This window comes from Colletotrichum gloeosporioides (assembly GCF_011800055.1).
Source record: "Colletotrichum gloeosporioides strain Lc1 chromosome Unknown consensus_65, whole genome shotgun sequence".
Lineage (NCBI taxonomy): Eukaryota > Fungi > Ascomycota > Sordariomycetes > Glomerellales > Glomerellaceae > Colletotrichum > Colletotrichum gloeosporioides.
In genome coordinates this window covers 660,119-686,730 of record NW_025544710.1, presented here as the reverse complement: position 1 = coordinate 686,730, position 26,612 = coordinate 660,119, and the positions used below count along the sequence as shown (strand labels likewise).

The 26,612-nt window shown below is 57.1% G+C and overlaps 10 protein-coding genes and 1 pseudogene across 11 annotated transcripts; 5 read left to right on the top strand and 6 right to left on the bottom strand.

The window, feature by feature from the left end:
* Positions 1–4,398: 4,398 nt before the first annotated feature.
* On the bottom strand, positions 4,399–5,433 carry GCG54_00012486 (NAD-dependent epimerase/dehydratase FUM13; the record flags this gene model as incomplete). Its single annotated transcript, XM_045412362.1, has 1 exon — positions 4,399–5,433. The coding sequence occupies one exon, from the start codon at positions 5,431–5,433 to the stop codon at positions 4,399–4,401; it is 1,035 nt and encodes a 344-aa protein (XP_045261397.1).
* Positions 5,434–6,931: 1,498 nt separating this feature from the next.
* GCG54_00012485 (uncharacterized protein) lies at positions 6,932–8,738 on the top strand (the record flags this gene model as incomplete). Its single annotated transcript, XM_045412361.1, has 3 exons — positions 6,932–7,779; positions 7,839–8,477; positions 8,579–8,738. The coding sequence occupies 3 exons, from the start codon at positions 6,932–6,934 to the stop codon at positions 8,736–8,738; spliced, it is 1,647 nt and encodes a 548-aa protein (XP_045261396.1).
* Positions 8,739–8,755: 17 nt separating this feature from the next.
* Positions 8,756–9,838, bottom strand: GCG54_00012484 (Surfeit locus protein 1; the record flags this gene model as incomplete). Its single annotated transcript, XM_045412360.1, has 3 exons — positions 8,756–8,855; positions 8,913–9,018; positions 9,070–9,838. The coding sequence occupies 3 exons, from the start codon at positions 9,836–9,838 to the stop codon at positions 8,756–8,758; spliced, it is 975 nt and encodes a 324-aa protein (XP_045261395.1).
* Positions 9,839–10,372: 534 nt separating this feature from the next.
* GCG54_00012483 (uncharacterized protein) lies at positions 10,373–11,946 on the top strand (the record flags this gene model as incomplete). Its single annotated transcript, XM_045412359.1, has 3 exons — positions 10,373–10,555; positions 10,605–11,849; positions 11,905–11,946. 3 exons carry the CDS (start codon positions 10,373–10,375, stop codon positions 11,944–11,946), a joined length of 1,470 nt encoding a protein of 489 aa, XP_045261394.1.
* Positions 11,947–12,281: 335 nt separating this feature from the next.
* On the bottom strand, positions 12,282–14,121 carry GCG54_00012482 (annotated as a pseudogene). The gene is made up of 5 exons: positions 13,944–14,121; positions 13,722–13,894; positions 13,491–13,672; positions 12,654–12,928; positions 12,282–12,546 (listed from the first exon to the last, which is right to left on the bottom strand). Coding segments are annotated over exons 1-5 (1,073 nt in total).
* A 448-nt stretch (positions 14,122–14,569) lies between these two features.
* Positions 14,570–16,921, top strand: GCG54_00012481 (DNA-binding protein; the record flags this gene model as incomplete). Its single annotated transcript, XM_045412358.1, has 4 exons — positions 14,570–16,053; positions 16,360–16,387; positions 16,454–16,560; positions 16,639–16,921. 4 exons carry the CDS (start codon positions 14,570–14,572, stop codon positions 16,919–16,921), a joined length of 1,902 nt encoding a protein of 633 aa, XP_045261393.1.
* A 236-nt stretch (positions 16,922–17,157) lies between these two features.
* Positions 17,158–18,015, bottom strand: GCG54_00012480 (Ubiquinone biosynthesis protein coq4; the record flags this gene model as incomplete). Its single annotated transcript, XM_045412357.1, has 1 exon — positions 17,158–18,015. The coding sequence occupies one exon, from the start codon at positions 18,013–18,015 to the stop codon at positions 17,158–17,160; it is 858 nt and encodes a 285-aa protein (XP_045261392.1).
* Positions 18,016–18,795: 780 nt separating this feature from the next.
* GCG54_00012479 (uncharacterized protein) lies at positions 18,796–19,975 on the top strand (the record flags this gene model as incomplete). The annotated part of the gene is made up of 2 exons (XM_045412356.1): positions 18,796–18,915; positions 18,971–19,975. 2 exons carry the CDS (start codon positions 18,796–18,798, stop codon positions 19,973–19,975), a joined length of 1,125 nt encoding a protein of 374 aa, XP_045261391.1.
* Positions 19,976–20,323: 348 nt separating this feature from the next.
* On the bottom strand, positions 20,324–21,889 carry GCG54_00012478 (uncharacterized protein; the record flags this gene model as incomplete). The annotated part of the gene is made up of 3 exons (XM_045412355.1): positions 20,324–20,480; positions 20,776–21,456; positions 21,507–21,889. The coding sequence occupies 3 exons, from the start codon at positions 21,887–21,889 to the stop codon at positions 20,324–20,326; spliced, it is 1,221 nt and encodes a 406-aa protein (XP_045261390.1).
* A 1,429-nt stretch (positions 21,890–23,318) lies between these two features.
* Positions 23,319–23,586, top strand: GCG54_00012477 (putative protein transport protein Sec61 subunit gamma; the record flags this gene model as incomplete). Its single annotated transcript, XM_045412354.1, has 2 exons — positions 23,319–23,403; positions 23,459–23,586. The coding sequence occupies 2 exons, from the start codon at positions 23,319–23,321 to the stop codon at positions 23,584–23,586; spliced, it is 213 nt and encodes a 70-aa protein (XP_045261389.1).
* Positions 23,587–23,908: 322 nt separating this feature from the next.
* On the bottom strand, positions 23,909–26,029 carry GCG54_00012476 (LEC14B protein; the record flags this gene model as incomplete). The annotated part of the gene is made up of 4 exons (XM_045412353.1): positions 23,909–24,057; positions 24,107–25,576; positions 25,632–25,766; positions 25,834–26,029. The coding sequence occupies 4 exons, from the start codon at positions 26,027–26,029 to the stop codon at positions 23,909–23,911; spliced, it is 1,950 nt and encodes a 649-aa protein (XP_045261388.1).
* Between the last annotated feature and the right edge of the window lie 583 nt (positions 26,030–26,612).

The following is a 26,612-nucleotide window of genomic DNA, read 5'->3' as shown; positions in this document are numbered from 1 at the left end:
CAGGCAGGTAGGCCAGGAGGGGGGAGGAGAGGCGAGGGTCACGAAGGATAATGGCTGGAGGAGAGATACAGAGGCAAAGAGGAGGGGGAATAGCTACCGTTTGGCAAGAGGGAGAGAATGACTCTGTGTTCGTGCGCAAGTCAGTTGGGTGTTGGAGTTTGGCCGTTGTTGGAAAAAAAGACGACGGGCGAGATGGATAGGTAGATGTCGAGGAGACAAAGGCGACGAAGCAGAAACAAAAGGCGAGAACAGACGCTTCGAGTGTGGAGGGGGAAGGATGGGAGGGTGCAGCAGTGGTAGTGGTGGTAGTAGTGGTGGTGGTTGGAGACGGCGACAGCGAGTAGACGGACGGCGGTACAGCCAGATGCAGTGTGGACCAGGTACAGAGGGTAAGGGGAGCACAGCGATAGGTACCCGGGACAGAAGAGAAACAGCCGTACAGACTGCCACCCAGGCAAAGTACACGCAGCAGTACTTGCGGACCCAAGCAGGTTCGGGTTCAGGATGGCACGTACCGGTGTGCGGTCTGCGATGTGATGCGATGCGATGCGATGCGCTGCAGCGTGTGGTGCGGTGCGGGCAGCAAGGAGCTCCTGGCTGCAACAGTTTCGGCGTCAAGGCGCTTTATCCCAATGAGAAGAGGAGAGGAGACGGTGGCGGCAAAACGATGATGATGGTGGGCAGACAAACAGAGCAGCAGAGCAGCAGAGCAGCAGATGGATTGCAGTGCAGTCTGGTAAGGCAACGCAAGCAAGGCAAGGTATTGTACCATGTACGTTGAGGTAAGGTATGGGGAAAAGGGGACCGGACGAATGATGCAGATGCAGCCCGGCGGCAGAGGTAGGTACTTTGGGGCAGTGGGCGGACGTGTGAGAGGAAAGATGGATAGGTACGAGTAGAAAGTCCTCCGTAAGGTACCTAAGGTAGGTCCCGTACTTCGTAGTGGATGAGGGATGCAGCAGATGCGGATTGTGGTGCACAAGGCGAGACGAGGCGAGGCGAAGATGAGACCAGCGGCGCGCTGATGACTGTTGCTGCACGGCACTGGCCTTTTGGTAAGGCAAGGCAAAGCAGGGAACGTAGCCACCACACCCAAGGGACCGACCTTATTACGCGGGTAGGTAAAGAACGGCGCTGGCACTGGACTGGTTGATGATGCTTGGTTGCTTGGGTGCTCGAAACCACCTTACGCAGTAGTACTAAAGTATTGGTCGGGACTTGGTATGACTTGGGACTGGATGCTGCGCTGGACTGGAAAAGGAGAATTGTCTCGATTGGTGAGAAAGATCCGGCAGGCGGGCACGGTGCCGGGGCCAGTGTGCCAGGAGCAGGACGGGAGGGTGTGGAAGTGGATTTCAGGATGGGAATTGAATCTTTGCATACATCACATCCCACACTACTGCTGCAACCTGAGTGGATGTCGATTGTGCTTCTGTGGCCCTGTGGATGCCGATAGTCTCAAGTGTGGATGATGTTGAAGACGTTGAGGCCTGGCTGGTGGTACGAGGACCAAAGCATGCGCCGACGTTCTAACAGCCTCGCTGAGTCTGCCAATTGCAAGGCATCTGGGTACGGATAAGGTATCTATTAGGGAAGACGAGAGGCTGGTCGTGGTCCATGTGAATCAAATCAAAACCGGTGGTTGGAAGTCGCAGCCGTAAGGCATCTCGAGGCGCATCCAGGCACAGACGCCGATGCTGGCCACTCAAAGCCGACAGTCTTGATGACGATGCTGTGATGCACCTAACTAACCTTACCTTACCTCGCTTTGGTTCGATAGCGTAGCCTCTTAGCGCCGGATATCAGAGACGGGCGATTGGAATTGGCAGCACACAAACGGAGAAAAAAACAGCAACAAATCACGGCATGAAGTTGCATTCTTGCCGATTCACTGGTTGGCAGCCTCCGGCTTCTCACTGAGAAGGGTATTCTACAAAACACCCCGCTGCTAACGCTGCCGCTGCCACTGCCACTGCCGCCCGTTCTGGGTCTGATTGCATTTGCAGTTGAGACTCGATCAAGATTTAGTCGCTATGATTGGCTGCAGGTCAACGACAGCCATGTTGGAATGGACAAATGACGGTATCAAGTCTGACGGGGCGCGATTCGGGGAACCTCAGCAACGAACCATGGGACAATGTCAACGTTGAGATTGGTGCTAGGCGTCTGTGTGGCCTACGGCAGTCTGCTCTGCTACGACGGCTTCCACTTCTCGAAAGCTGTCCGATAATGGCCGCCCAAAAGAACTCTGCCGTTCATCAGACCAAAGTGTGTTCAAGGTTAGCCTCTCGCAATGTGTTTCGCGCCAACCAGCTGTCATGAGATTTACAGGCCATGTGCGATGATGCAAGCCGACAGTGACACTGACAGACGCGATTCCAGGAACGCAACGACCTGAATGGGTGGCAGTCCATGTACTGCAGCGCTGCAGCGAGGTGGTGAAGGGCAACACCAAGCAACAGGAGGCAAGTGCTGGTTGCAACATCCAGCAATTTCACTGTGAGCTACTGCTAAGGTATATGATGGTCGCCGTCACTCGTCGGCCACGAGATCGGATGTGTGTTCCATGCGCACTGGTGAATGGCAGCCTCGATACCTGATCCCTGAGCGCGCCCCCATCAATCAATCTTCACTCCTTCCGTTTGGCTGTCAATGGCCGGTTTATCACTTGAATCGGGGCGGACCACCGTTTCTGGGAGGCATGGGAGGGGGTTCTTTCCCTTCACAGTGTTCTTGCTGGACATCCACGGCAGGGAGGCCAGCACCGGATAAGCGGGTCTGTGGCCCAAAGGGGCATGGCTCCGGCCCGTCCATCCAACTGGGAGACTTTGCGAGACTTGCGAGGGGTTGGCCGTGGTAACTGCCAGTCGCGCCAACCGCACCAGAAACATGTTAGCACCTGCCATGTGCTCCCTCCGGCTCGACGTCGCTTCAATGTTTCGACGACTCGTCGCCTCTGCTCTCCTCTCCTCTGCGCTCCTCTCTGCTCCTCTCCCAAGCCTCCTTTGTTTCTTGTCCGTCTCCATCTCTGTCTCTACCTTAGTCCACCACGGTCCATGGTCATCACCACCACCACTACTACTACCACCACCGGCCGAAAAAAAAAAAAAAAAAAAAAAAAAAAAAGGAAGATGTCTCCGTCTCTTCTTAGCACTTGGTTTGAGGATCCTTCTACAAAGAGGGGGAGGGGGGAGAAGACGAAAAAAAACCAAAATCCAGACCAAAAACAGGAGGTCCGTCCCCCTCGCCGCCCGCCCTAGACTTTCTTTGAGTGAGTTCAAGCGTCACTTGACGCATCTCTTGTTACAATCTGCAGTCTCTGATGGAACACCCGAGGAACGTTTTGAAGCTCCTTCTTTCCGCCTTCCAGCCCGTGTCCACCATGCCTGCTTTCAAGGGGTGCCCAGTCACTGGCCACACCATACCACAACCACTTACACACCCGCCCATCTTCATATTTCACCTTTGCACGCGAAAGACGAGGCTCCGCAGCAGTGAGATTGACGAGCCCAAGGCGGAAGGACCGCTGGTCTGATTTGCTGGGAATTGCAACGGTCCATGGCTCTATTGATTCCAACCGCCGACCAGCCCACATACCCGACCGGCCATGCCTCGTCGTTCGTCCGCCAGGCACGGATATTGAGTCGGCTCCATCCATTATCCTAGTCGCAATCCCTCTTCGCGCCACCTCTTCGCCGTCCACTCCAGTCATTCGCTGTGGGGGCCCTGTCCGCCGCTGTTCCGGCCGTCCACACCAGCCGCCTTCGGAGTCCATCCGGCTGCCATCAAGCACACCTTGTTGCTGACTTTCTCTGATCCCGCCAACCCGTCCTATCGGTTCCTTGCCCAGCAACTCCTGTCAAGTTGAAAGAAACAATCGTCAGATCATCCGTTTGCTTGGCGGCTACATTCCCGGCCATCACGACGTTTCCCCGGCTCTCGAGAGCACCGCCCTTGGGGCCTGCTCGGGGCTGTCATGGAACGTCGAGAACCAGGGCATGTGTTTCCTCGAAACATTCAGAGGTCTCATCCGTACCTCGTCTTCGAACCGACCCAACTTGTTGCGTGCCGCACAGATCACTTTCTCACATGTAACCGCACCTGTTTCCTCATGCGCCTGATTACGCACTACAGCACCACGGACGTCGTCACATCGCCGTGGCTTGCATGCGAAATGCACAGCATCGTCGGCCTTGCAGTCAGTTCGTTATTTGCAACGATTATCGAGATGAGCTTCGCAATGCTGCATTCGCCAATGCAACCTGGCGGTGGGCATCCGGTTTGAGAATCGGAAAACGACTGGCATTTCTTCCAAACGGGTTCTAGTGGCCTTCTATGGATGCAAGGTGGTTGCATTACAGTTTGCGAGCTAGACGAGCTGTCTTGCTTTGCTTTTTCTCAGCTTCTCTGCTCAGCGAGCTTCACATACTGCGCCGCAACTTCCTTGACAACCTCCTCAGCAGTTGCAAACCTGCGTCCGAGTAGCTTCTCGCCATCGGAGGCATCTGTCGGAATGCTGACAGTTGGCTGCACGCCGCTGTCACTGAGAATGCCTTTCTCAAACGCCTGGGGGAATGCCTTCTTCGCGATTTCCTTGGCCTCTTCGAAATCGAGATGTTGAGAGAGGATGACAGACTGGCCGCCCGAAACAGACGGGGACAATGCAATGACATGCGCGTCCGCTAGATCGCCAACCGAGATGTAACCCGTGTTAATGGGGTAGTTGCGCTCGCCGCCCACTAAGAAGTAAAGTAAGGCATTGTTGGAGCCTGACAGGATAGCTTCTGTCGATGCGGCAAGTTCTTCGTGTCCCAGGACCCAGCCGGGCATGATCGATATGAGGTCAAATGGCGGACGGTGCTCCTCCATCCAATTCTCAGAGGCTTCGAGGGCGGCAGTCTTGCTGGCGCTGTACGGGTCCTCGTAAGGAGGAATAGGCCATGGAAGTCGGGATTGTCCGGTGAAAGCTGGTCGATCCAAACCCTCGCCCCGGAAGCAGGACCTCGGCATGATGGCCACAATGGAGCTCGTCACAACAATCCGCTGTACTATATCGTTGGCATGCGATGACGCACTTTGAAGCATGCCCAGGACACCTTGCACAGCAGGTTCGACGTAGATCTCGTCTTCTCTCCCCAGGCCGCCGTCAGGTTGGAACTTGACCACCGGAGACGCACAATGGATGATGTATTTGGCGCCCTTGACTGCCTCGTCGAAGGCGCCCACTGTGGTGAAGTCCGGGACGACAGCCCATGATAGTTGTGAGTCTGACGGGTTGAGGTCCCGCAGACTTGGCGCTGCTAAAATCTTGTCGATGCCTGACTGGGACCGAACGGCACATCGAACGCGATATCCAGCTCTCAAGGCTGACAGAAGTGTTCTGAAGCCCACAAAGCCGGTGGCACCGGTCACAAGTACGAGATCGCCTGACATTGTATAGAAAGAGGGCGTGGAACTAGATATGTTCAACACGTAGGTCCGGTAAATTTTTGGTTGTTGTATGCGTCCACAGATGCAGAAGACGCCCCTTCAACCGAAAGCCAGATATATTTTCGGGTTACTACTGAGAAAGGTAGGTAAGATATGAGATCTGGGCATCTGTAATTCACTACACTGGCCCAAGAGCGGACATAACGTAAATACGGCATACAAGAAGACAACGTTATGGTATTAGTCTACTTGATTCCTCATCTTCACTCAAAAGTCCATTCGACTCCGGTTGGAATTGCCTGGAGATGTCGTCGCATTTGTGAGACACTGGCTTCATTGGCTAGAGAGGCACGAACCTGCAGCCGAAAATTTACGGGCTCCTACACTGTTGATGCAACATGCCAAAGTCCGGGTTGGACTGCGTAAGAACAGACGGCTTTACTGCTAAGTCCGAGATTGAAGACCATATTTTGATTTTGTAAGCGAGGGTGCTTGGTGTGAGCACTTATGGTGGTCTACACTGATGGGATTGAGGACCGACCCGTGTTGGATGGCATAGAGGTTGGGGGCGATTTGCACCAAGGTTTCGGGAGTTTAATCTTGACTGAAAAGATCCTCCTGGCAGGGCTGAATGTTCTTTTTTTGGAGTTCGGTGCACTGAATCCGCCGCAACGCTGCTTTTATCGAGAACGAGAACGAGATGTTGGGAGTGGAAGACGAGGCGGTGTGGTGTGGTATGATGAAGGCCGCGAGGTAATCACTCTTAAGCTTAGTTGAGACCTATCCCGCTAGAGTTTGACAGGTCGGCGGTGGAAACTGCAAGGTCTGTAGCGACCTCGGGCTAGAAGTACGGCGAGACGATGCCGAATTGACATCATCAGACCGTCTCGCGTCGATGAACCACATGTCATCCTCGGAATCATCTGCGCATACCTTAGCTCAGTCGTCAAGGCCTCAACGACTCAAGAATCGCCCCCAACGTTTTCGGGTTCCAGAAGCTGTACCGCCAGAAAGGAGATAAGAAGCTGCATGTTCTTCCAGAAACACAACCCTTGCCCCCGATTGACTTTCTGCTGCACGAACTTCAGTCAACCCTTAGTAATGGATAGAGTTCTCGGCGCGCCGGACAACTGAAGCCCGGCCGGAAGAGATCCATGTTGATGGAGGTGAGTTGTGCCGGTGGGTGGGGCCGAGAGAAAACATGGCCCGTGCGCACCCTGCTTGTTTGACGACATGCCGTCGAAGCTGGGCGCGTCGATTGAGTCGCGTCTGTGTCTGCCGCGGGGGAAGTAAGTGAACTACCAGTATTGCAACCCACACAACGACGACCGACACAACTCCACCGGCACCCCGACTCCGGATCGCGGCCGTGATGCCGCATATTGAATCAGTTTTTCAGCTCTAGGCCTCATCAACTCACACACCCCTCCTGCAAAGCTAAACCGACGACGAAAGCGAGGGTGTAGCACCCCGTCGCAACACACACACACACGCCACGACAATGTCCTTCAACACACCCACCACCGGCCGCGACGGCGCCTCCTTCCTCTCAGACGACGACGACCCCCTCTTCTCCTCCGCGATCATGGACACGCACACAGGCCGCCTCAACGCGGCAGCACGCACCCCGACCGCCCGCGGCCGCGCCTTCAGCCTCGACCCGCCCTCCAGCCGCGCATCCCTCCAGACGCCCTCGAACCCGCCCCCGTTGCGCTCCTCGCTGCGCAGCTCGGCGTACCGCGGCGTCCCCGGCACGCCGGGCCTCTCGGCCTCAGGACGGCGCAGTCTGGCGGCCACGCCGCACGCGCGGGCGGCGTACCGCACGATCGACCAGCGGCGCGCGGCGGCGCTCACGCCCGGCGGGAAGAAGCGAAGGGAAAGCATACGCCCGCGGCGGGAGAGCATGTTTGATGTGCTGAGGGGTCTTAGTAGGGTGGCGAAGCACGACACGCAGGCGATCGCGTCGAGCTCGTCGCCGAGCGAGAATGGGGCCACGGGGCGCGCGACGAGTCTGCCGATTCGGAACCGGAGCTTTGCGTATGATGAGGAGGATGATGATGACGACGAGTTGCCGATTGATCGGCCGCGGCTGTCGCTGCCGCTGGATGTGGACGAGGATGATGATGAGGATTTGGTGCCGCCGCGGCTGAGCGATGTGAATGACGAGAATGCGACGATCGAGTTCTCGCGGAGGGCGTACACGGAGCAGAATAGCCGGTTGTCGATGGGGGATGTGAGGGAGTACCGGGACTACGGCGATTTGGACGATGACGATGATGGGGCCGGGTTTGATCCGGGCTTTGTCGATTTTGACGAGGATGGGAGGGAGAGGGAGCGGAGTCTTGAGAGGTGAGAGCCCACTGATGATTCTAAGAGGAAGAAGACGGTGATGCTGACGATTATGCCAGGATCGAGGAGGACGCGACCAGACGGGAGACGCTGATCCCGGCGCGGGAGAGCGACTTCGGATTCCAGGTGCCCGTGGACGCGGACCAGACGACGTTCATGATGGCAGTTGAGGGGCAGAGCTCGCCGGCGCGGCCGCTGCCCGAGATCACGGACGAGCAGCCGTCTATCAACATCGGACCGCTGCCCGGCGACCAGCCGCCGCCTGCGTTCGGGGACTTTGAGGACTACGGGCCGGCGTACGATCTGCGCAGCTCGAGCCCGGAGGATTACGGACCGCCGGCGCCGGAGGACGGGATGGATCTCACTGGCGTAGATGCGGATGCGACAGAGGAGGAGGGCGGCGGGGCGAGTGTGCATCTCGAGCAGAGGCGGAAGCAGCTGTCGAAGAAGGGGCTCAAGCTGTCCAGGTATGGTATGGAGTACCCCTCGCTGCCGCCTGCGGTGGTGAAGAGGCTGGCGGGGACGTTTGCCAAGTCAAGCGGTATCACGAAGACGAAGATCAGCCCCGAGGCGCTGGCGGAGATCCAGCGAGCTTCGGACTGGTTCTTTGAGCAGCTTGGAGACGACCTCTCTGCGTACGCGAAGCATGCGAAGAGGAAGACGATCGACGAGAGTGATATGCTTACACTCATGCGAAGGTATGTTGCCCCTTAGGAGAAACATGGTGGCCCCCGTTTTGGGTATCTATCTTTTGCTTCACAGACTGTACATGCATGGTGCTGATATTTTACATTTACAGACAACGCCAGACCAACTCGACGACTACGCCCTTCTCCCTGGCGCAGAGACATCTGCCCCGGGAGCTGTTGCAGGAGTTGAGAATGCCCAAGCCATTACCGCCCGCTGAGCCTAGGAAGAAGCGGCGTACCACAAAGGGCGGCGGCGAGGATGGGAGCTGAGACTGATTAAGTCTAATTTACCAGTGCTTGTTCATGCGAACCCGGCGGGAGATGTCGGAAGCAGGCTTCTTGACGACCATCCACAACATGATGGACGTCGCAAAGGCGAGGCCATACCTATGATTAATGTCAGCATATACCTATTGGAATCAGGAACGGAAAGGGGAGGAATACCATGTAAATATGTACTGGGCGTGGTTGTTCCGCAGGTTCACTTCTGCGGCTCTGCCGATGGGGATACCCCTGGACTTGAGGTCGACGATACGGAAGAACTCGTGCTCTGCGCGAGCGTAAGCATGCTGCACAAAGAACGAAACACAACGAAACATACCCATAGTAGCCTCAATCCATACCGGTTGGCTGCCCGTGAGCTCCGCCATCTGGTGAACGTCGGGGAAGAAAAACTCCCACCTATCCGGCCTGTTCTCGGGCGTGAACATGTTCTTCTTCCACGGCTCCCGCAGCAGGCCCTCGACGGTGACCTCCCCCCGCGGCAGCCCGTACGGCCGCTTGCCCTGCTCCGCCATGGCCTTGCTGATCCACCCGCGGTTCACCAGCACCGTCGTGCCGTCGCCCTCGCGCTCCAGCGGCGTGACGACCATGTAGCCCTGCTCGCCCTCCCACATGCGCGGGCCGATGAGCATCTCCTTGTCGTGGCGGAAGCGGCCGGTGGCGTAGACGCGGCGGTAGTCGAACTCGCTGACGGCGTCCGGGTCGATGCGCGGCGGGAGGGGCAGCGGGTCGCGGACGAGGCGGTCCTCGTACTTTGCGATCAGCTTCGTCTTCCAGTCCAGGCGCTGGACCTGCCATGTGCCGAGGACGAAGGCCGTCACGGGGATGAGGGCGAGGATGATGAGGCCGGGCCCGTGGCGCCGGCCGGTGCGGACGAGATCCGGGGGGTTGTCTACTATCGAGTGGAAGTCGGGGCCCGGTTGGACGTCGGCACGGCGGGGGGTTGTGTGGAATGGGCGGCGGGAGGACGGTGCTGGTGGTGGTGCGGGTGCTTGTCGTGATGATGCGCGAAGGGCGATTGACTTTAGGCAGAGGTTTGTCGTGGACATTGGCGCCCGGAAGAGGGCTCGTGGTATTGGCGGCGGCATTGTGACTACTGTTGGCGGGAGAGCGTCCGCCGGAGTGTTTGGCCAAGATTTGAAGCTTTCCACGAAGCTGCGGATGAGGTCAGGACGGTTTGGATTTTTGGGGTCTCGATGTACCCCCTGTAAGGTACCTCCAGCTGCCCCGAGAGGAGCTGCAGCGCGGGAGGTTCGGTGGCGTGGCGTTGGGTGTGGGGTTCCCTTGGGGTGGTGTGTGTGGTGTAGGCCTTGCCGGATTGGTGCTGTCTCGGACGGAAAGCGGAAAGGGAGGACGCAACGGACGACACCTTGTCCCTTGTCATCATTGCATGTGCGTTTTTGATATCTCGTCTGCGGGATCACTTTCACTGTTGAAGCGTTTGACTCAAGCTGACAGACGGAAAGCTGTGGTGAATTTCGAAGCTTCAACGGATCATTGCGACCCTAGAAGCGTTTGCAGAAGCTTTATTTAAGGCAGCACAGAGCTGTTCACATCTCAAGCTTCAGATTCTCCTGTCTTCTGCGCCCAAACGTTTGCGCCTACAGCTTCGATCTCGCGCCATGTTCTTCACAGGAAGCTTGCAAGAAGGCATAGCCTCTGCGCTTCAGCAGAGCAAATGTGTCTTTTGCTTCGTGACAGGTAAACTCTTAACGCCGACGACGCAGCGACCACTCACTCACATGCCTACAGATGAGCAGGAAGAGAGCCAGCGCTGGGAGACCGAGTATCTCACCGAGGACTCTGTAAGTCACCCATCTCAATCCCTATGAGCCATGATCTCACACGTACCAGGTCGCTACTCTACTCCAAGATGAAGCCGTCGCCCTGCGTCTGAAGCAGGGCTCAGAGGAGGCAGGCTTCCTGGCCGCCATCTTCCCCCTCCCCAACACGCCCACCGTGGTGGTCATCAAGAACGGCGACCTGAAGGAGTACATCGTCGCCGGCACCACCAAAGACGAGTTTGTCCGACGTCTGACGACTGCGTTCCGCGGTGCTCAGGGCCAGCCCGCCGCAGCGCAACCTGCCCAGCCGGCTCCCGCCCCGGCGCCGGCAGCTCAGCAGGCTGACGACCTGTACGACGAGGAGCCATATTCCGCCCCTCAAACTACCACCCAGACCCAACCGCAGACCACTGAGCCCACCCCAGCAGCAAACACCCAGACAGACCGCGAGCGCGAAAACGCCCGCGCCCTCCAAGCCGTGCTCGCCGAGCGCGCCGTCCGTCTCGAGGCAGAGCGCGCCGAGAACGAGCGCAAGGCCAAGGAGGCCCGCGCCGCGAGGGCGGAAGCCGACAACTCCAAGCAGGCCGCAGACACCCGCAACCACAAGGAAGCCCTCAAGAAGGCGCGCCAAGAGGCGGCCGAGGAAAAGGCGCGGATCCTCAAGAAGATCGAGGACGACCGCGCCGAGCGCCGGGCCAAGGCCGCCCAGCGTGCTGCGCTGCGGGAGAAGGAGGCCGAGCCGAAGCTGGGGGACGTCGCTGCGGCGCTGACGAGGTCCGAGTCGAGCTCCCTTGCGCCGGGGAAGTCTGCCTCGAGCGGTATGACCGCGCTGCAGGTGAGGCTTCTGGACGGGTCGACGATCCGGAACCGGTTCTCGAGCGGGAAGAAGATGGCGGAAGTCAGGAAGTGGGTGGACGAGGCGCGGACGGATGGGAGCAAGGAGCCTTACCGGTTCAAGGTTGTGCTTGCGCCGTTGCCTAGCCGGAAGATTGACGACACGGAGGAGGGGAAGAGTCTTGCGGACTTGGGGCTCTCGCCTTCGTCTACGCTGGTTCTGGCGCCTGTCGGGGCGCATGTTAGTGCGTACGAGGGCGAGGGCGTGGGAGGCATGTTGGTCACGTTCTTGATGATGCCGCTGTCGTTGCTGCAGTGGCTCTGGGGGCTGATTACTGGTGTGTTTTCTGGTCTCGGCAGGAGGAATGAGGAGGGGGCGGCGGAGCCGGTCACGGTCAGGGAGCAGCGCAAGGGCAGGTTCTCACAGTTTGAGAATGCGGATGATCGGAGGGGTGACCAACAGTTTTACAACGGCAACTCGGTAAGTGCAAATTTCCACCGTTGGGAGGGGACGAGGCGGATGCTAATCCTTGCAGACCAACTTTGAGCCACGACCCGATGAGAAGAAGGACGAGTGAAGGGCGAGGTCACGACGAGCGACAGCTTGGATGAGGGAAAAACACGAGTTGGCGAGTGGGAATTTCCATCTATTGTACACCTAGGAGATGTAATATACTTTCGAGAAAGCCCCTCATTCTGAAAATGCTTCCGCCAATGCAAAATGCCCGTGATGAATCAACCCCAATGGAGCGAGCCTTGAGCCCATACGCTCCTTTGTTGATATTTTGGTTCCCATTTCCGTTGTGTTACATTAAGTACATAAAAACATCCGACGTTAACTCGGCATCACCCAAGTCGCCCACATGTCTACTCGAGAGAGCGGACCGCAGGTCAGCACCTGAACAGAAGAAGCTTAGTATTGGCTGGCGGCAGCTTGGCAGGCCTTGAGCTGCTCGAGGTACCAGTTGCAGATCTGCATGTTGCCGTTCTGCTCGTCCATGCACTTCGTGAACTGCTGGGTGGCGCCAGCGCAGTTGTTGCCCCATTGGGAGGTCGTCTGGGACTCGGCGCCGGCGGCGACGGGGGAGGCGGACTGGGCCTGGGCGGGGGCCTCGGAGGAGCCGCCGGAGAAGAGGCCGCCGATGGCGTGGCCGACGGAGGAGCCGATGGCGACACCGCTGGAGGGGTTGTTAGCATTCTGTCATGGTCTTGGTGGCATAGGGCGGGGGAGTTTCCGGTTTCGAGATTTGAGGATGAGGATCTTGAGGGACGGGACGGGACGTACGCAGCGGTGCTAGCCATCTGGCCAAAGAGACCGGGGCCCTGAGAGGGAGCGGCAGCGGCCGGGGGAGCGGCGGGGGGAGCGGCGTGTTGAGGGGGAGCGGCCATCGTGGTGGCAGGGCGAGCTTGGGTGGGAGCGGGCTTGGAGGCCGGGGCGGTAGGGCGCGAGGGGGCGCGGCCGACGGAGCGTTGACGAGGCATCTTGGATATGTGTGTGGTGGTGGTTTGTGTTGTAGAGACGGGTGTGGTTCGTTTACGGCGGGCGACGGTTGTTGATGTCTTGGGGATATGTAGTTTTTGGCGTGGATTGGGAGGGAAGTCGGCAGAAGTTATGCGCCGGAAGGGTATGCGAAAGGTGGTTTGGAGCTCGGCTTTTTTTCTGGGCTTTCGGCCGGGGGTGGCGAGGTGTGGCCAATCAGCGGAGGGCGAATTCGGTCGTGGTCCAGAGCGTGGAGAGGGGTCTTTTGTTTCTTGTGATTGGTGGGTATGCTTCATACGGGCATATCGCTAAAAAGGGGTACATTGAGATGCGGTTCTGTCTTTGGTGATTTCATTAAGTGATTCCGTGTCTATTTGAGGGTATAAACTTTTGATTCCGATGCGTGAAATGATTCCTTCTCCCCTTGCAATGTACTGATGTCTTCTGCCTGAAGCCGAGACCAAAGCTCGTATGTCCGCATTGCGGCCGCCTGCTTGCCACCTGTTTAGCCGTTGGATCCGGAGAGCAGTCTCCTACGCAGGCACCCCTCGTGACCCTGAGTCACATTCTGGATCCATTCCGACCGAGTGCAATTCCTTTGCTGCAAATTTCGCCAAACAATCCTAAAGCTGCTCTCAAGACTTGTTCTTCTTGCCGGAGCTCTTTCTCCTCGAGTTCCTCTGCTTCTTCTCTGGGCCAGAGGAGCTGGCTGACGGCGAGTCTGGCGCCGGTCTCTTTGTCTTCTGCATGGAGTTGAGCAGCGCCTTTGCGCGCTCTTCGGCCAGCTTCTCCTCCAGCTTCTTCTTCAGAACCTTGTCGTCGCTCTGTTACAATCAGTATGGCTCGGCGAGCAAATAAGATGGATAGACTCACCAGATCCGCCTTGAGGATTCTCGTCGCTGCTTCCGTGTTGACAGTCATGGTCCGCTGGGCGGGGTTCTGTGCCTCCTCGACCTGCTTGATCTTGCCAAAGTACTGCTGTACGCGCTTCAGTTCCGTCATGACATTGTGATCCTTGGCGTCGACGCCTTGAAGGCGAAGGGAAGCTGTGAGGTGGTCAGTTGATGGCCTGGGAGAAACGAGGGGCTCACTGACAGAAGAGGAGGGATTCGATGGCGTAGGCGGTAAGAGCGAACATTTTCGCTTTGTCGAGAAGGGGCAGCTCGCTGGACATCTGAGGCAGGTCGGAGACTAGGGGCTTGAGAGCATCCTCGAGAGAGTCGATGTGAGTCTCGAGCTTGTCGAGCTCATTTGACATATCCTTCATTGCCATCTTGAGATTTTGTTGTGTCAGATTGAATGACGGTGGCTCTGATGAGTTAAAGAAAGCACCAAGAAAGAGTGAGCAGCGACGCGTTGATATGGTATGTCACCCTGATTGAGACCGCGATGAGATTGATGTTGAAAATTCAGAAATCCGGTTATGGAAGGATGATCATGCATCTAACGAGGCGCTGGGGTACCTGCAGGGCCAGTGGGCCGGGCCTGCAAGCCGGGAATCCACGGCTCCCACGTTGAGCGCCAAATTTTTGAGGTTAATGTCCCCGTCATTAGTCTTCGCCGCCTTCCAACTCCGATATCGACCCTCGGTTTTAAAATAACGAATTGGCCGCCCCTCGCGCTCCGGGGCTCCTCGACATACAAGACGAAATATCTTGGTGGCACACGCAAGAACCACGCTGCTCTTTCACTTTGGAAATCCGACGTACATCGCGCAGCGCATGCGCCGAACCCACCAACCCGTCACCGTGGCAGTCACTCTGGCAAGCCTCCCGAGACCGCGGCTCTCCGCGCGGATACCTAAAACACAGTCGATATGGAAAGCAGGTAGCACTTGCGCCGGCCGGGGAGCCAGATGCGTCTCGACAGACACCTCGAACAAACTCGGCCTAGGGAGACCAACCCATGGCATTGCCCCCGGGAAGGTGGCGCCCAACGAGATGATGGCCACGGTACCTGGTTCCTCGACACTGGGTGTGCCAGAAGCGACAAAGGAGAAGTTTAATAAAGTCTTGGGTCTGCAGCCAGAGCAGCACGAGAAGGAGCTCTACGCCATCTTCAAGGCGGATTCTCTGTCGAGGTTCTACGTGCCTGCCGTAATGATGGGGCACGACTCACCGCCGCCGCCATCATCGAGGATGGTACACATCCTGGGGGCAGACGAAAAGACCAAATTTATATCGCATGCGCTACACGGAGTTTACGACTCGGTGCAGACGCTCAACATACCGAAGGACACGCGCTATATGAACGTCACTGGTAATGTGAGCAAAGATTCTAAATGGAAGGAAAAGGCACCCTGGAGTGATCGCAACCATGCGATTGCAGAGCGTTCGGAATCTGTCGACGACGACGGCCATATCAGCAATCTTATCGTGGGCGGACGGCCCGCCCAGGTACTCGAGGTGTTGGGCAAGGTCCGGCACCGCGTGGACGACCGGACGGCCATCTGCTATATGTCAGACGGGCTTGGAGTTGCCGAGGCCGCGAACAACAAGTACTTCCAAGATGAGGAAAGGAGGCCCTCCATCGTTCTCGGGCATTTCAGCAGCCCAGTCGCATATAATAGGAATTCGAAGTCGGTGCGGGTCATGCAACCAGACTACGCCACATCACTCACGGGGGTGCGACCGCTCGTGGAGGGTAGGGACGAATACCTCTCGGAAACGGCATGGCTTAGGACGCAGTCTATGCTGCAGAAGTTTGCGACGGCGGACCTGCTCAAGGCGCAGGGGATGCAGCTCGAAAACTGGATGAAGGTCAAGATTCCGGCGCTGATGTTCTCGGCCGTCGCAGAGCCGATCTGTGTGCTTCTGGATAGGCCGTACAAGGACCTCACTAGAAATCGTCATGCCAATTTGCTGATGGACCAGCTTTTGGAGGAGATTGCGGATGTGGTGGCGATTATGCCGGAGGTAAAGCGGTCGCCGGAGCTGCAAAACATGCTACGGAGGGGGTACATGAAGAAGATGATCATGAGCCAACTCTGGGGGAAGAAGGATGCACCAAGCAGGATGGCATTACAAATCCGGAGAGGGGCGCTTACGGACATCGACTATCTGAATGGGTTCTTCATACAGAGGGGTGAGATGGCGGGCCTGAAGTTGCCTGCGAATAAAATGGCCGTCAGTATGGTGAAGGCAAAGCACAAGACCGTCTGGAGAAAGACTCAGTCGTATGTTCATGTAGAGGAGACTTCAAGGCGGTAGATCGGTCATGAGCATTTGGGCATTTTAATAGCGACATGATTTGTATGATTTTGTTGGAAGCAGACGAGACGAATTCCGTTCATCTGACGAAGAACGCCATGTCGGATATGTTTTGCGAGTGATATGTCACTGCGTCGGCTGGCGGTCAGACCACCCACCACACCCAAGCAAATTGGCTGTGAAATTTGTAAGGCGCCAGTTGAGCAAGGTAACCCCGCCAAAAAACTGCCGTCAGGCAGGGCGGCCCCGCGTTTCCCTGAACCAAACATCAACACCGGCGCAACCCACGCATCACTCCCCAGGAAAATGGACGACTCCGAGCTTGACCAGGTGAGCGCATTCATTCAACGCTGCGATTGAGACTGGCGAAAAGCTAACCCCACATGCGTGCCGCAGATTCGCAAGGCCCGCCTTGAGCAGCTCAAGGCGCAGGCCGGGGCTGGAGGAGGTTCCGGCGGCGGCGGCGGCGGCGGTTCCCAGCAGAAGCAGGCCGAGCAGAGGCAGTACGTCATTCCGCCATTTTCTTCTCCTTCCTTCTCTTTCGCACAAAGATTGGCTGACTTTACGGACGTATGACATAGACAACAAGAAGCCGAAGCGAGACAGCAGATCCTCAACCAGATCCTCCACCCCGAGGCCGCGGACCGGCTGGGCCGCATCCGCCTCGTCAAGGAGCAGCGCGCGCAGGACGTCGAGAACAGGCTCATCATGCTCGCGCAGTCGGGGCAGCTGCGCAGCAAGGTCACCGAGGCGCAGCTCAAGGAGCTCCTGGCCGCCGTCGCGGAGAACAAGGAGGAAGAGAAGATTGTGGTCAGCCGGAGGAAGGGATGGGACGACGACGATGACGACTTGCTGGATTTGTGAGAGGGGCACGTGAGGAGATTCTTCAGGCACGCCGTTCTCGCTGCGGACGGGTGCCCCAAAAAAGGCATCTGCCATGCAACCTGCCGCACACGCGATGAATGTGCTGGCGATGGAATGGCGTTATTAGCATGCTGCAACCGCAGATTGGTTTGCGACTATTGCAGTGCACCGCGAAACCTACAATTTTTAACCTACACTACAAATACATTGGCTCGTCATGATCACAAGAGCGAAACCTACGGCCCCGCCGCCGCCTTCTCCATGGCCTTCTTCCTCTCCTCCCGCTCCTTCTTCCGTATCGCCCTCATGTTGGGCGGCCTCTCAATCCCCAGCTCGGCCCTCAACTCGTCCACGTCCCGCTCCATCTGCTCCTCCCAGTAGACATTAATAACCTCCTTCGCCCTCAGCCCGTTCCTCACCGCCCACGGCCCGTAAATCTCCCTGAACCGCCTGCGCTCCCCCTTCTTCAGCGTGAGGTAGCTCATCGTCGCCAGGCCCGTCATGGGGATCAGCGTGTTCGCGAACTCGAACGCCTTGAGCGCTACCTCGCCCTCCCTCACCACCGGCAGGCCCGTCAGCGCGTGGTAGAAGTCGTGGCACTCGCGGTAGCGCTGCATGACGTACGCGCACTCCGGGTCGTCGATGAAGCGCACGCTCGTGCGGGTGTCCGGGCTGACGCCCTCGGCGTCGAGCCAGCCGACGTAGGCGCGGCCGACGCTGTTGTCGGGCAGCTGCCGCAGGCGGTCGAGGTTGAGCGTGGTGGAGGTCATGCGGGGCCGGTCGCGGAGGATGCGGCGGCCCGTCGGGTCGGCGAGCATGGCGTCGCGGAGGCGGTAGATGAAGTAGGGCGTCGCGGTGGCCTCGCCGACGGCGGCGATGAGGTCGGCGCGGTACGGGGAGAGGAGGGACCAGATGCCGGCGCCGATGGCGAGGGAGGCCTTTTCGATGCGGTTTAGGGGGACGTGGCCTTCGTAGTTTGGCGGCGGGCGGTTGAGGACGGAGAAGGGGCGGGAGGACGGTGTTGTCGTCGTGGTGGCGGCGTAGAGGGCGGGGAGGCCGCCATTTGCGCGGGGAAGGGTGCGAAGAACTTTCATTTTTGGATGTGGGAGGTAATTGAGATTGTAGATGCTGTCCAGAGGAAGCATTCACGGCGCGGACGTGGGATTAGAGCTTTTTGGAGCTGTGAGCTCAGCTCGGCGTGGTGGTGGTTCGATCACGAAGTGCAACTTTTGGGAGCTCGGACGATGTCAATTACCTCACAAAGTACCCCCGAATGGCGGTGCAGAGGGGCCGAGGGGTCGGGGCATCAGCGGGGTTTGGCACCGACCTGCAATGGTGGGTGGTAGTGGCATTCCAGGGTACCTATTTTCCGATAAAATCGAGACTGCGTCGAGAAGAAGCCAAAAGTTCAGATTTGGCAAGCTTTCCTGGGGTGGCAGGCCCCGCAGGTGAGCTGTGATTGGCCAGTCTGGTTTTTGACGGATGACCGTCTCATCTTGAACTTGAGTCTCTTTAAACTCTACATCCATAACTTGCAAGCTTGAATGACTCTATTCTGGAACATCGTTTCGATTACGGATCTTTTGTCCTCATCTTGCTAACTGGCCATGTCATGAATGAGACTCGGGCATACTATTCGTGTTGAGATACGGTTGCCGTGTATGCTCATTTGAGAGGCTAGGCAGTGTGACTGGAACTCATCCAGACCGTTTAGAAGGCTTAGTTACACGATTAAAGTTGGCGACTTTGGTGGACACTTATCCTCCCTGTTGAAGTGTTTTATTCAATCTTGGGTAACAAGCTCCGGTTCCTCTGTCAAGGACACAGCGGAGAGGGGTAGTTTCGGTGAATATTTCAACACTCATCTATTCACCATGGACGCCATCGAGAACCTCTTAGCCTGGGCAAAGACCCAAGGCATTACCATAAACAACGTCGGTCCCCGCGCTCTTCCCGGCCGCGGCATAGGCATCGTCGCAACCTCACCCATCAAAGTCAGCCTCCCATCCCTCATCCTCGCCCGCACCATCACTAACACAACCCCCCCAGAAAGACGACGCCGTCCTCGACGTGCCCATCCCCTGCCTAAAAACAATCGCCACAGTCCCCAAACCCATCTCCCGCCTCTTCCCAAAAGACACCGCCGTCCACGCCCTCCTCGCCGCCGACATCGCCCTCGACACCTCCCCCTCCTTCAAAACCTGGTCCGCCGTCTTCCCAACGCCCGCAGATCTCTCCTCCTGCCCGCTCACCTGGTCCGCCGCCCTCACAGCCCACCTGCCCCCGACGGCCGCCGCCCTCCTCGCCGCGCAGTCCGAAAAGTTCGAGGCCCACTGGTCCCTCGCCGCCGCCGCCCTCCCGGACCTGGACTACGCCGCCTACCGCCACGCCTGGCTGCTCGTCAACTCGCGCACCTTCTACCACGTCACCCCACGCACAGCCAAGCGCAGCCGCGACGACCACATGATCCTGCAGCCCGTCGCTGACCTGCTCAACCACGCCTCGCGTGGGTGCAACGTCGCCTTCGACACCGAGTCCTTCACCATCCGCGCGGACAGGGACTACGCCCCCGGAGAGGAGATCCACATCTGCTACGGGCGGCACAGCAACGACTTCCTCCTTGTGGAGTACGGCTTCGTGATGGGGGCTGGGGAGAATGAGTGGGATGAGGCGTGTCTTGACGAAGCGCTGCTTCCGAGGTTAGGCGCCGTGCAGAGGAAGAGGCTCGAGGAGAGGGGGTTCCTGGGGAAGTGGATGGTCGATGCGGAGATGGTGTGTTATCGGACGCAGGTTGCGTTGAGGAGTTTGGTGCTGCCGGCGAGGAGGTGGGCGAGGTTCGTCGATGGGTTCGAGGACGGGGAAGCGGAGCAGGCGGAGGTTGATGAGATTCTGAGAGAGGTGCTTGTGGCATATGACGAGGAAATCTCCCGCAAGGTTGAGCTGATAAGCAAGCTGAGCGAGGGCGAGGACTTTCAGCGGGAGATGCTTGTGATGCGGTGGGGACAGATACAAGAGCTCGTCCGCACGACGATACAGAAACTCAAGACGAGATGAAAAATGTGAATACAGTAACTTTGATAAGCAAACGCAGCCTGGATGTGTGTACAAGGTGCGGTTTGTTCAAACAACTCTAACGCCAGGACCGAGCTGCCGGAAACCATTCTTCCCATGCAATCAAAATTCTAATAGTACACTTTGTATCCGATCCAGTGATTTAGCAAACGAGCAGGCAGCATTGGTCTCATTCTATCCTGCTGTACAATGTGCTGGGACAGGTGAGCAGACGATAATCTGTTTGCGAGCAACACTCCATTATTCGTTGAAACTCTCCCATTGAAGTCCAAGACACTATTTCGAGGTGGGGCGTGGGTGAGTTGCCGAAGAGCCTTTTCTCCAGGAGCCCTACTCCGGCCGAGGTCTCTTTGCACCGTGAGGGTTGCCCCAGTCGTTACCTCCGCCCTGGTTTCCTCCAAAGAATGCTGGGTTGAACTGTTGGGGCATGCCATGGAAGCCTGTTTTGTCGTTAGCGTGCGGCTCTCGACCGATGAAATAACTGTGACTGAAAACAAAACAAAAGTAAATCGAGGTCAATGAAAAGCTTGAGCTTGTCCAGGAGGCCGTTTGAAGCCTGAAAAAGACATGGCCGTCATGGCTCAGGAGAGGTTCTGGCAAGCCAGTCTTTCAGACGTCGGTTCCTCAGGTCTGGCAACTCCGCCATTACTTCCGCTGCGCGTTTGCTCCTCAGGTCTGACGCCTCCGCTACTACGTCTGCTGAACGCATGCGTTTTGCAGGTTGCCCAGGGGTGGGTTGAGACGCAGAGAGAACGGATTGCCCGGGAGCGGAAGAAAATAACGAAAGTGGCCAAAGGCTCGGTTGAGACGGAAAGACAAGGGATTGCCCAGGGGGAAGACGAGCAATTGAAGGTGGAGGACGAAGTTGAAATCCACAGGGAAGGGGAGTCGTACCAGGCATTCCGCCGCCCATCATGTTCATGTTGGGCATACCTCCCATCGGCATACCGCCCATCGGTCCCATACCCATACCACCCATCGGGTTGTTCATGCCGCCACCACGGCCGCCGCGCATTCCGGGACCGCCGCGCATACCTCCACCGAAGCCGCCGCCCCGGTTAAAGCCGCCGCCTCCGCCGAAGTTTCCGCCCATGCCGTTGTTGAAGCCGCCACCCATGTTGTTGTTGAATCCGCCTCCCATGCCGCCGCCACCTGAGAAGTTGCGGTTGAAACCCTGGTTCATACCTCCGCGAGGTCCGTTAAAACCTCCTCGGCCGCGGTAGCCGCCGCGGAACTCGCCGCCCATCGAGGAACCTTGGTTGTTGTAGCCGCCGCGAGAGGATCCCTGGTCCTTACCCGCGCGGTTTGGTGCATCCTTAGGCAGCGTACGGAACGGGTTGACGTTGGGGTTCGAGTAGGTGACGTTGTGCTTCTTCGGGACACCGTTGACGCCATCTGTTGATTCAATCGCATGCTTGGCTGCCGTTGCTGCTTGTTGAGTGGTAAACTCGACGTATACTTGCCTTTGAGAGAGTTAGCCAGCCGACAATCCCTAGGAGGACCATCAACCTACCCTTTGCTCTTGCCGTTGACCTTGTGTTCACTAAACGTTATGTCCTTCAGCTCGTCTTCGCAATGGCCTTCTCTGCACCATCCCCTGATGTCATCGTCGGTGTTCCACCAGTTCAGATCGGAAATCATGATGGCCGTCGTTGCACCTGGGTCGACAGGCCGGTCGTCGCCCTTTCTCTTCACGCCCTGCTGCGGGGCAGGTGCGTCCTGCTGGTCCTGCTCGTTCTGGTCGTGATACTCTTCGTGGTTGTCATGCTTCTGCTCCGCGTGGTGATCGTCGGCGTGTCCGTTGGTGGCACCTCCATCGTAGGCCTCCGCGTTGCCGTCGTGGTTATCTTGGGGCGCGTCGCCGTAGATGTCGATCTCGAATTCCTCTTCAGCCATGGTGCCGGTGGTATCTGGTAGCCGTGAGTTGAAGTAGAGAGCTTGGTTGTGGTTGTAAAATGGTTGTTATTAGTCTGCGAAGATACAGGGACCGTCTGCAGTCTTTGAACGGGATCATCAGCCGCTGCCAGGTACAGGGTCATTGCCAGAAGAAATCTTGAGTCAAATGGAACTCGAGCAAAAAACAGGATGGAAGCAGAGAACAACTGATACGTACACTCCTCGTTCCGCAGACAGGACAGGATGGGAAGAGGTTGGATTGAATGCCCCAAGCCAGGAGTCCTCTCCCTTTTCTTCTCACCCAAGTAAAAATTGAAGACGAAGCTCTGTGCCTCGGTCTTCCGTCTTCCCAGAAGGCGTGATAATTTGTCTTTCCTTGTTTTTCCGGCCCCAGAAAGCCTTAGGTACAGGCAAAAGATAGAAGTTGGACGAGGGAGAGAGGTGGAAACAGGATCCCGAGATTCCAGAGTCCGTTTGCCCGTTCTGCCACCGCCTTTTGGCCGTCGCCTCCTTGCGCGTGCCTGCCCGCTCAATTGTGCGGCCGAAGCTGTCAGCCGGGGGTGGTTAGTAAGGGATCTAGGAAGCCAGTCAAGGTTTCCGGGTGAGGTCAGCAGCCGCAGGTGCTTCGCTGGCGACTCGGTCTGGTATTTTCAAGGGCGTCAAAGCGACGCGTCGGTTTCGATAACGTGTGCTGGATCGGTATCGGCCAGCGGATGGAGGTAAGGTCGTCTTGGTGTTGACGCGATGAAGAAATGCAGTTGAGGTGGGAAGCCGGAGGAGCGTTTGGAAAGAGAAGAAAACTGGGGGAAGCTCCTGAGAGAGCTGAGGTCGCATCCTGAACCAGGCGGGCACAGACGCCGCCGGTGGATGCCCAAGTGGAGCCCATGTCCAGCTTTGAGGTGCTTAGCAGTTGCGGTACGTGCCACTATCGCTAAAGCACCTTATCATGTGCTGAAGACGCGGGACTCTTTGGCTGGACCAGGCCCAGTCCAGCACTCCAGCACTCCACTTGTCCACTGGCGGGGGAAATCCAGGGGCTCACGAGCACCACTCCACTGAAGGAGGCTCCATTCGCGCAATCAACCTTGCGACACCTTAGATAAGCAGCCCGTGGTGTGTGCATCGGGGCCCGGCGCATCATTCCTCCACGCCTCCTTTATGGCAATCTGGCTTCCTGCCATAGCGGGAGCTTAGCCCGAAATTTTGGGACCCTTGGTGACAGCGCGTGCTCTCTCTCAATTTAACACATCTCCCTTCGCCATCGACCTCTCGAATCTTCCACCCATCCGACCTGCACGTCTTAAACACTCGACGTCGCGCCCTCCTTTAGTCCACTCGACGGTTTCCCTTTTATATCGCGACCCATTGGGATTCTACTGCGTCCTTTACCCCGTCTTCTCTTCTCGATACCCACGCGCTTCTATCCACAATGGCCGACCAGGTTAAGGAGATCCTTGAGGTTCCCTCCGAGTTCGCTCAGGACGGTGTTCAGTTCATGAGGAGGTGCACCAAGCGTACGTAGCGCATCACAGTCGCCATCTCGTGCGCCAATTGCTAACGTGTCACTAGCCGACAAGGTCGAGTTCCTGAAGCTCTGCCAGGCTGTTGGTGTCGGTTTCCTCATCATGGGCGCTGTCGGCTACATCGTCAAGCTGATTCACATCCCCGTCAACAACATCCTCGTCGGAGGCGCATAAACGGCGAAACTTCTCGTCAAGCGGGAAGTACCAGTGAAACGGACCAGCTTCTCAAACCAAAACCGCGTCGACTTGTTGTCGGCCAAGATGAACACGTTATACGAATAGCAAGGGGTTCAAAAGCATCGCACGGCTAGATTGCAATACAGCAACTTCGAGAGGCGGAAGACGCATGCAGCGTCAGGAGATACCCCGGACCCAGAGGCTGCATCGATCATGTATCATTGCCAAAAGAGGGGTTGACATTTGTGGAGGATGTACAAATAATCGAAAATAATCATCCCATGCCGCCTTTTCGCCAGTGATGTGTGCCGCAAGAGATCTACATGTGGAATCCGACGTCGCCTACCGGACGCAGCTTCTCGTCCAAACTACGACCCATTTCGGGCTCGGCCTCGTCGTCCTCGGTTTCGTTGTATGAATGCAAGGTGCACGTTCCATGGGCCATATTGAATCCGTTCCAGGCAGAAGCTGCGATTGTTAGCTATTGGGTTGTAGACGTGGGTTTACCGTTACTTACCAACGAGTACTGGCGCATTGGGGTGCCAGCTTACGTCGCGCACGCATGTATTCCAGCCTGGGAAGTCATCTCCATGGTAGATGCGATACCTGCGCTCAAGAGGCCGTGAGTTCTTGGTCGCCTTCCTTACATCAATCGTGCCCGCCAAAGTGGCATCCAGGTTCCAGATGTACACCTTTCCGTCCTGACTGCCAGAGTAAACGTATCGCGAGTTCGTGCTGGACGGCGGCGAAAAGTGGCAGCGAATCAGTGTGCGCATCACCCTATGGCCCCTGAACGTGACGAGGGAGTTGTCGTTGGGATGGGGAAACCAGTCCTCGTCCCTGTACGTTCCCCATCTGTAGTCGAAATCGCTATTTCCGGTTACCCTGGTGGGGTTGACTTCGTCGTACTTGGACATGGACATGACCATTCTCAAATCCCAGAGCTTCATCGTTTGGTCTTTTCCGTTACTTAGAATGTATCGGCCGTCGCCCTTACTGTCGATATACGTGAGACCTTCGACGTGGCCAACGAATGCTCCGGCAGGTCTTTGGTCTCCCATACTGCGTCTATCCCAAACCTTGATGGTTGCGTCGTCTGAACCGGAGTAGAGGATATGCGGGGAGGATTTATCTGCAAAGCAGACAGCGTTCACGTCGTCCTCGTGGCCAACAACGTTGTGCAGTACCGTGCGCGACTCAATATCATAGACGACAATAGATTGCGTGTTGGTACCAGCCACAAGTTCTCGACCGTCGCCTGAGAACCTAACCGACCAGATTCCGAAAGCGTGTCTCGTCCGCCATCCCTGAGCCCGCTGTTGCTCTACGCTTTGCTGGGCGAGGTCCAGCGTGTACGGATCGCCGGTGTCGTTTGGATCCGTAGGTGCGAGGCATACGTTACTTTGAATGGATGTGTAAGCCAGCCAGCGGTTGTCAGGGCTGAGAGATGCGTCTGTCAAAGTCCATTGACCCCAGGGGTAGTTGACCGTCTTGTAATACTTCCAATCGTACGGGTTCGAGGTGTCGTACATGCGGACCTTGAAGTCATGACCGCATGCGTAGAAGAAGTTGCCGTCGTCGGAAAACTGGCCAGAGTAGACCGGGTCGTCGTAGTGTACAATCATCTCGGGTGTTGTTGATGGAATCATGCCCTGGGCCATGAGGTCTTGATTTTGTTGTCGGTCCCGTCTGCCACCGAGTCCCAGCTCGCGATCAAGCATCCGCCTCGCCAACTGCTTCTTCGAAACGCGGTACTTGTTTGAGCCAAACGCGCCAGAGTGCATCAGCTTCGTGCCCTCGTCGCTCGGGACCTTGGGAAACTTGACCGGCTCCCGGGGAGTCCTCCTCCTGCGTCTTCCGGCTCCCCACGGATTGACGTCGTCGTCCTCGTCGTCTTCATCAACACCGCGCAACGTCACTTCGCCCCTCTCAATCAGACCGAGCAGCTGGGCCCTTGTTAGAAAGCCCGTTCCGGTGCGCGCACCCGCTGTTATGTAATGTCAGTCGCGATGCCAAGAACTGGTCATGGGAGCAAGACATACTCAAGAGCGCCATGATTCTTGAAATTGTATTGTCAGGTCCAGTTTCATCATCGTCATCGTCTTCTTCCTCGTCATTCTCGCCTGCGTTCAAAAGCATTTCGACTTCGACGTTGCCGTCGCCACCATCGTCGGCATCTGCGGGGTGTAAGTGACGAGGTCAATGAGACTGTGGCAGCTCAATGCAGGCGGTAATCTAGCTCACCATGATATTCACTTTCATCGTCGTCCTCTTCATTGGGCTCGTCTTGGAAATCAGGATCATATTCGTCATCGTCATTGTCCATCTCGTCAACCTCCTCGGGATCGAAGAACAGCCTCCACGTGGGTTCACCGTCATCGCTGGACGGGGCCATATTTGGAGGAGAGGGCGACCGCGAGTCACCACCGAATCGAGGCATTTCGAGCCAATAGTGTTCACGGAAGCTCGGATTACAGCGGATGATACAACGGAGCTCGGATATGAGACTGCCGATGTGTGATGGGGGTTGAAAGCGAGAGCGTATGTGGCAGCTTCGCTATCGTCTGGCGCGCGAGAGCTTCTATGGTGAATTCAGGTGCAAATGGACGATTATTAGGTGAATTACGTTGAGAAGCGATGCTCGGTTTATGTTTCACGAAGAGGCGGTCGTTGACGACATCCATAAAGAGTCCCGGGGTAGGTGGGGTTCCCTAGCAAGTCGCCGGTCGGCGGAGATAAGATAACGAAGCTGCTGTAAGCTCCGGCACTCAGTGCACCAGCAGCTGGAGCTTCTGCGACAATCCACAACGATGATGCTGATCCGGTACGTATCCTGGAGCCCGTTGTGGCCAAGCAAGCTCTCGGAATTCTGCGAGCAAATCTGGGGTTGGTTCAATGGATGCAACCCGGTCCACGGCTGCATCCACCTGTCAGGAAACACGATGAACAGCAATACCTTATTTTCCCAGTTAACTGTGTCCCTGTCCATAAGGTATTGGCAGTCCGAGGTAGATGTAGTCCTG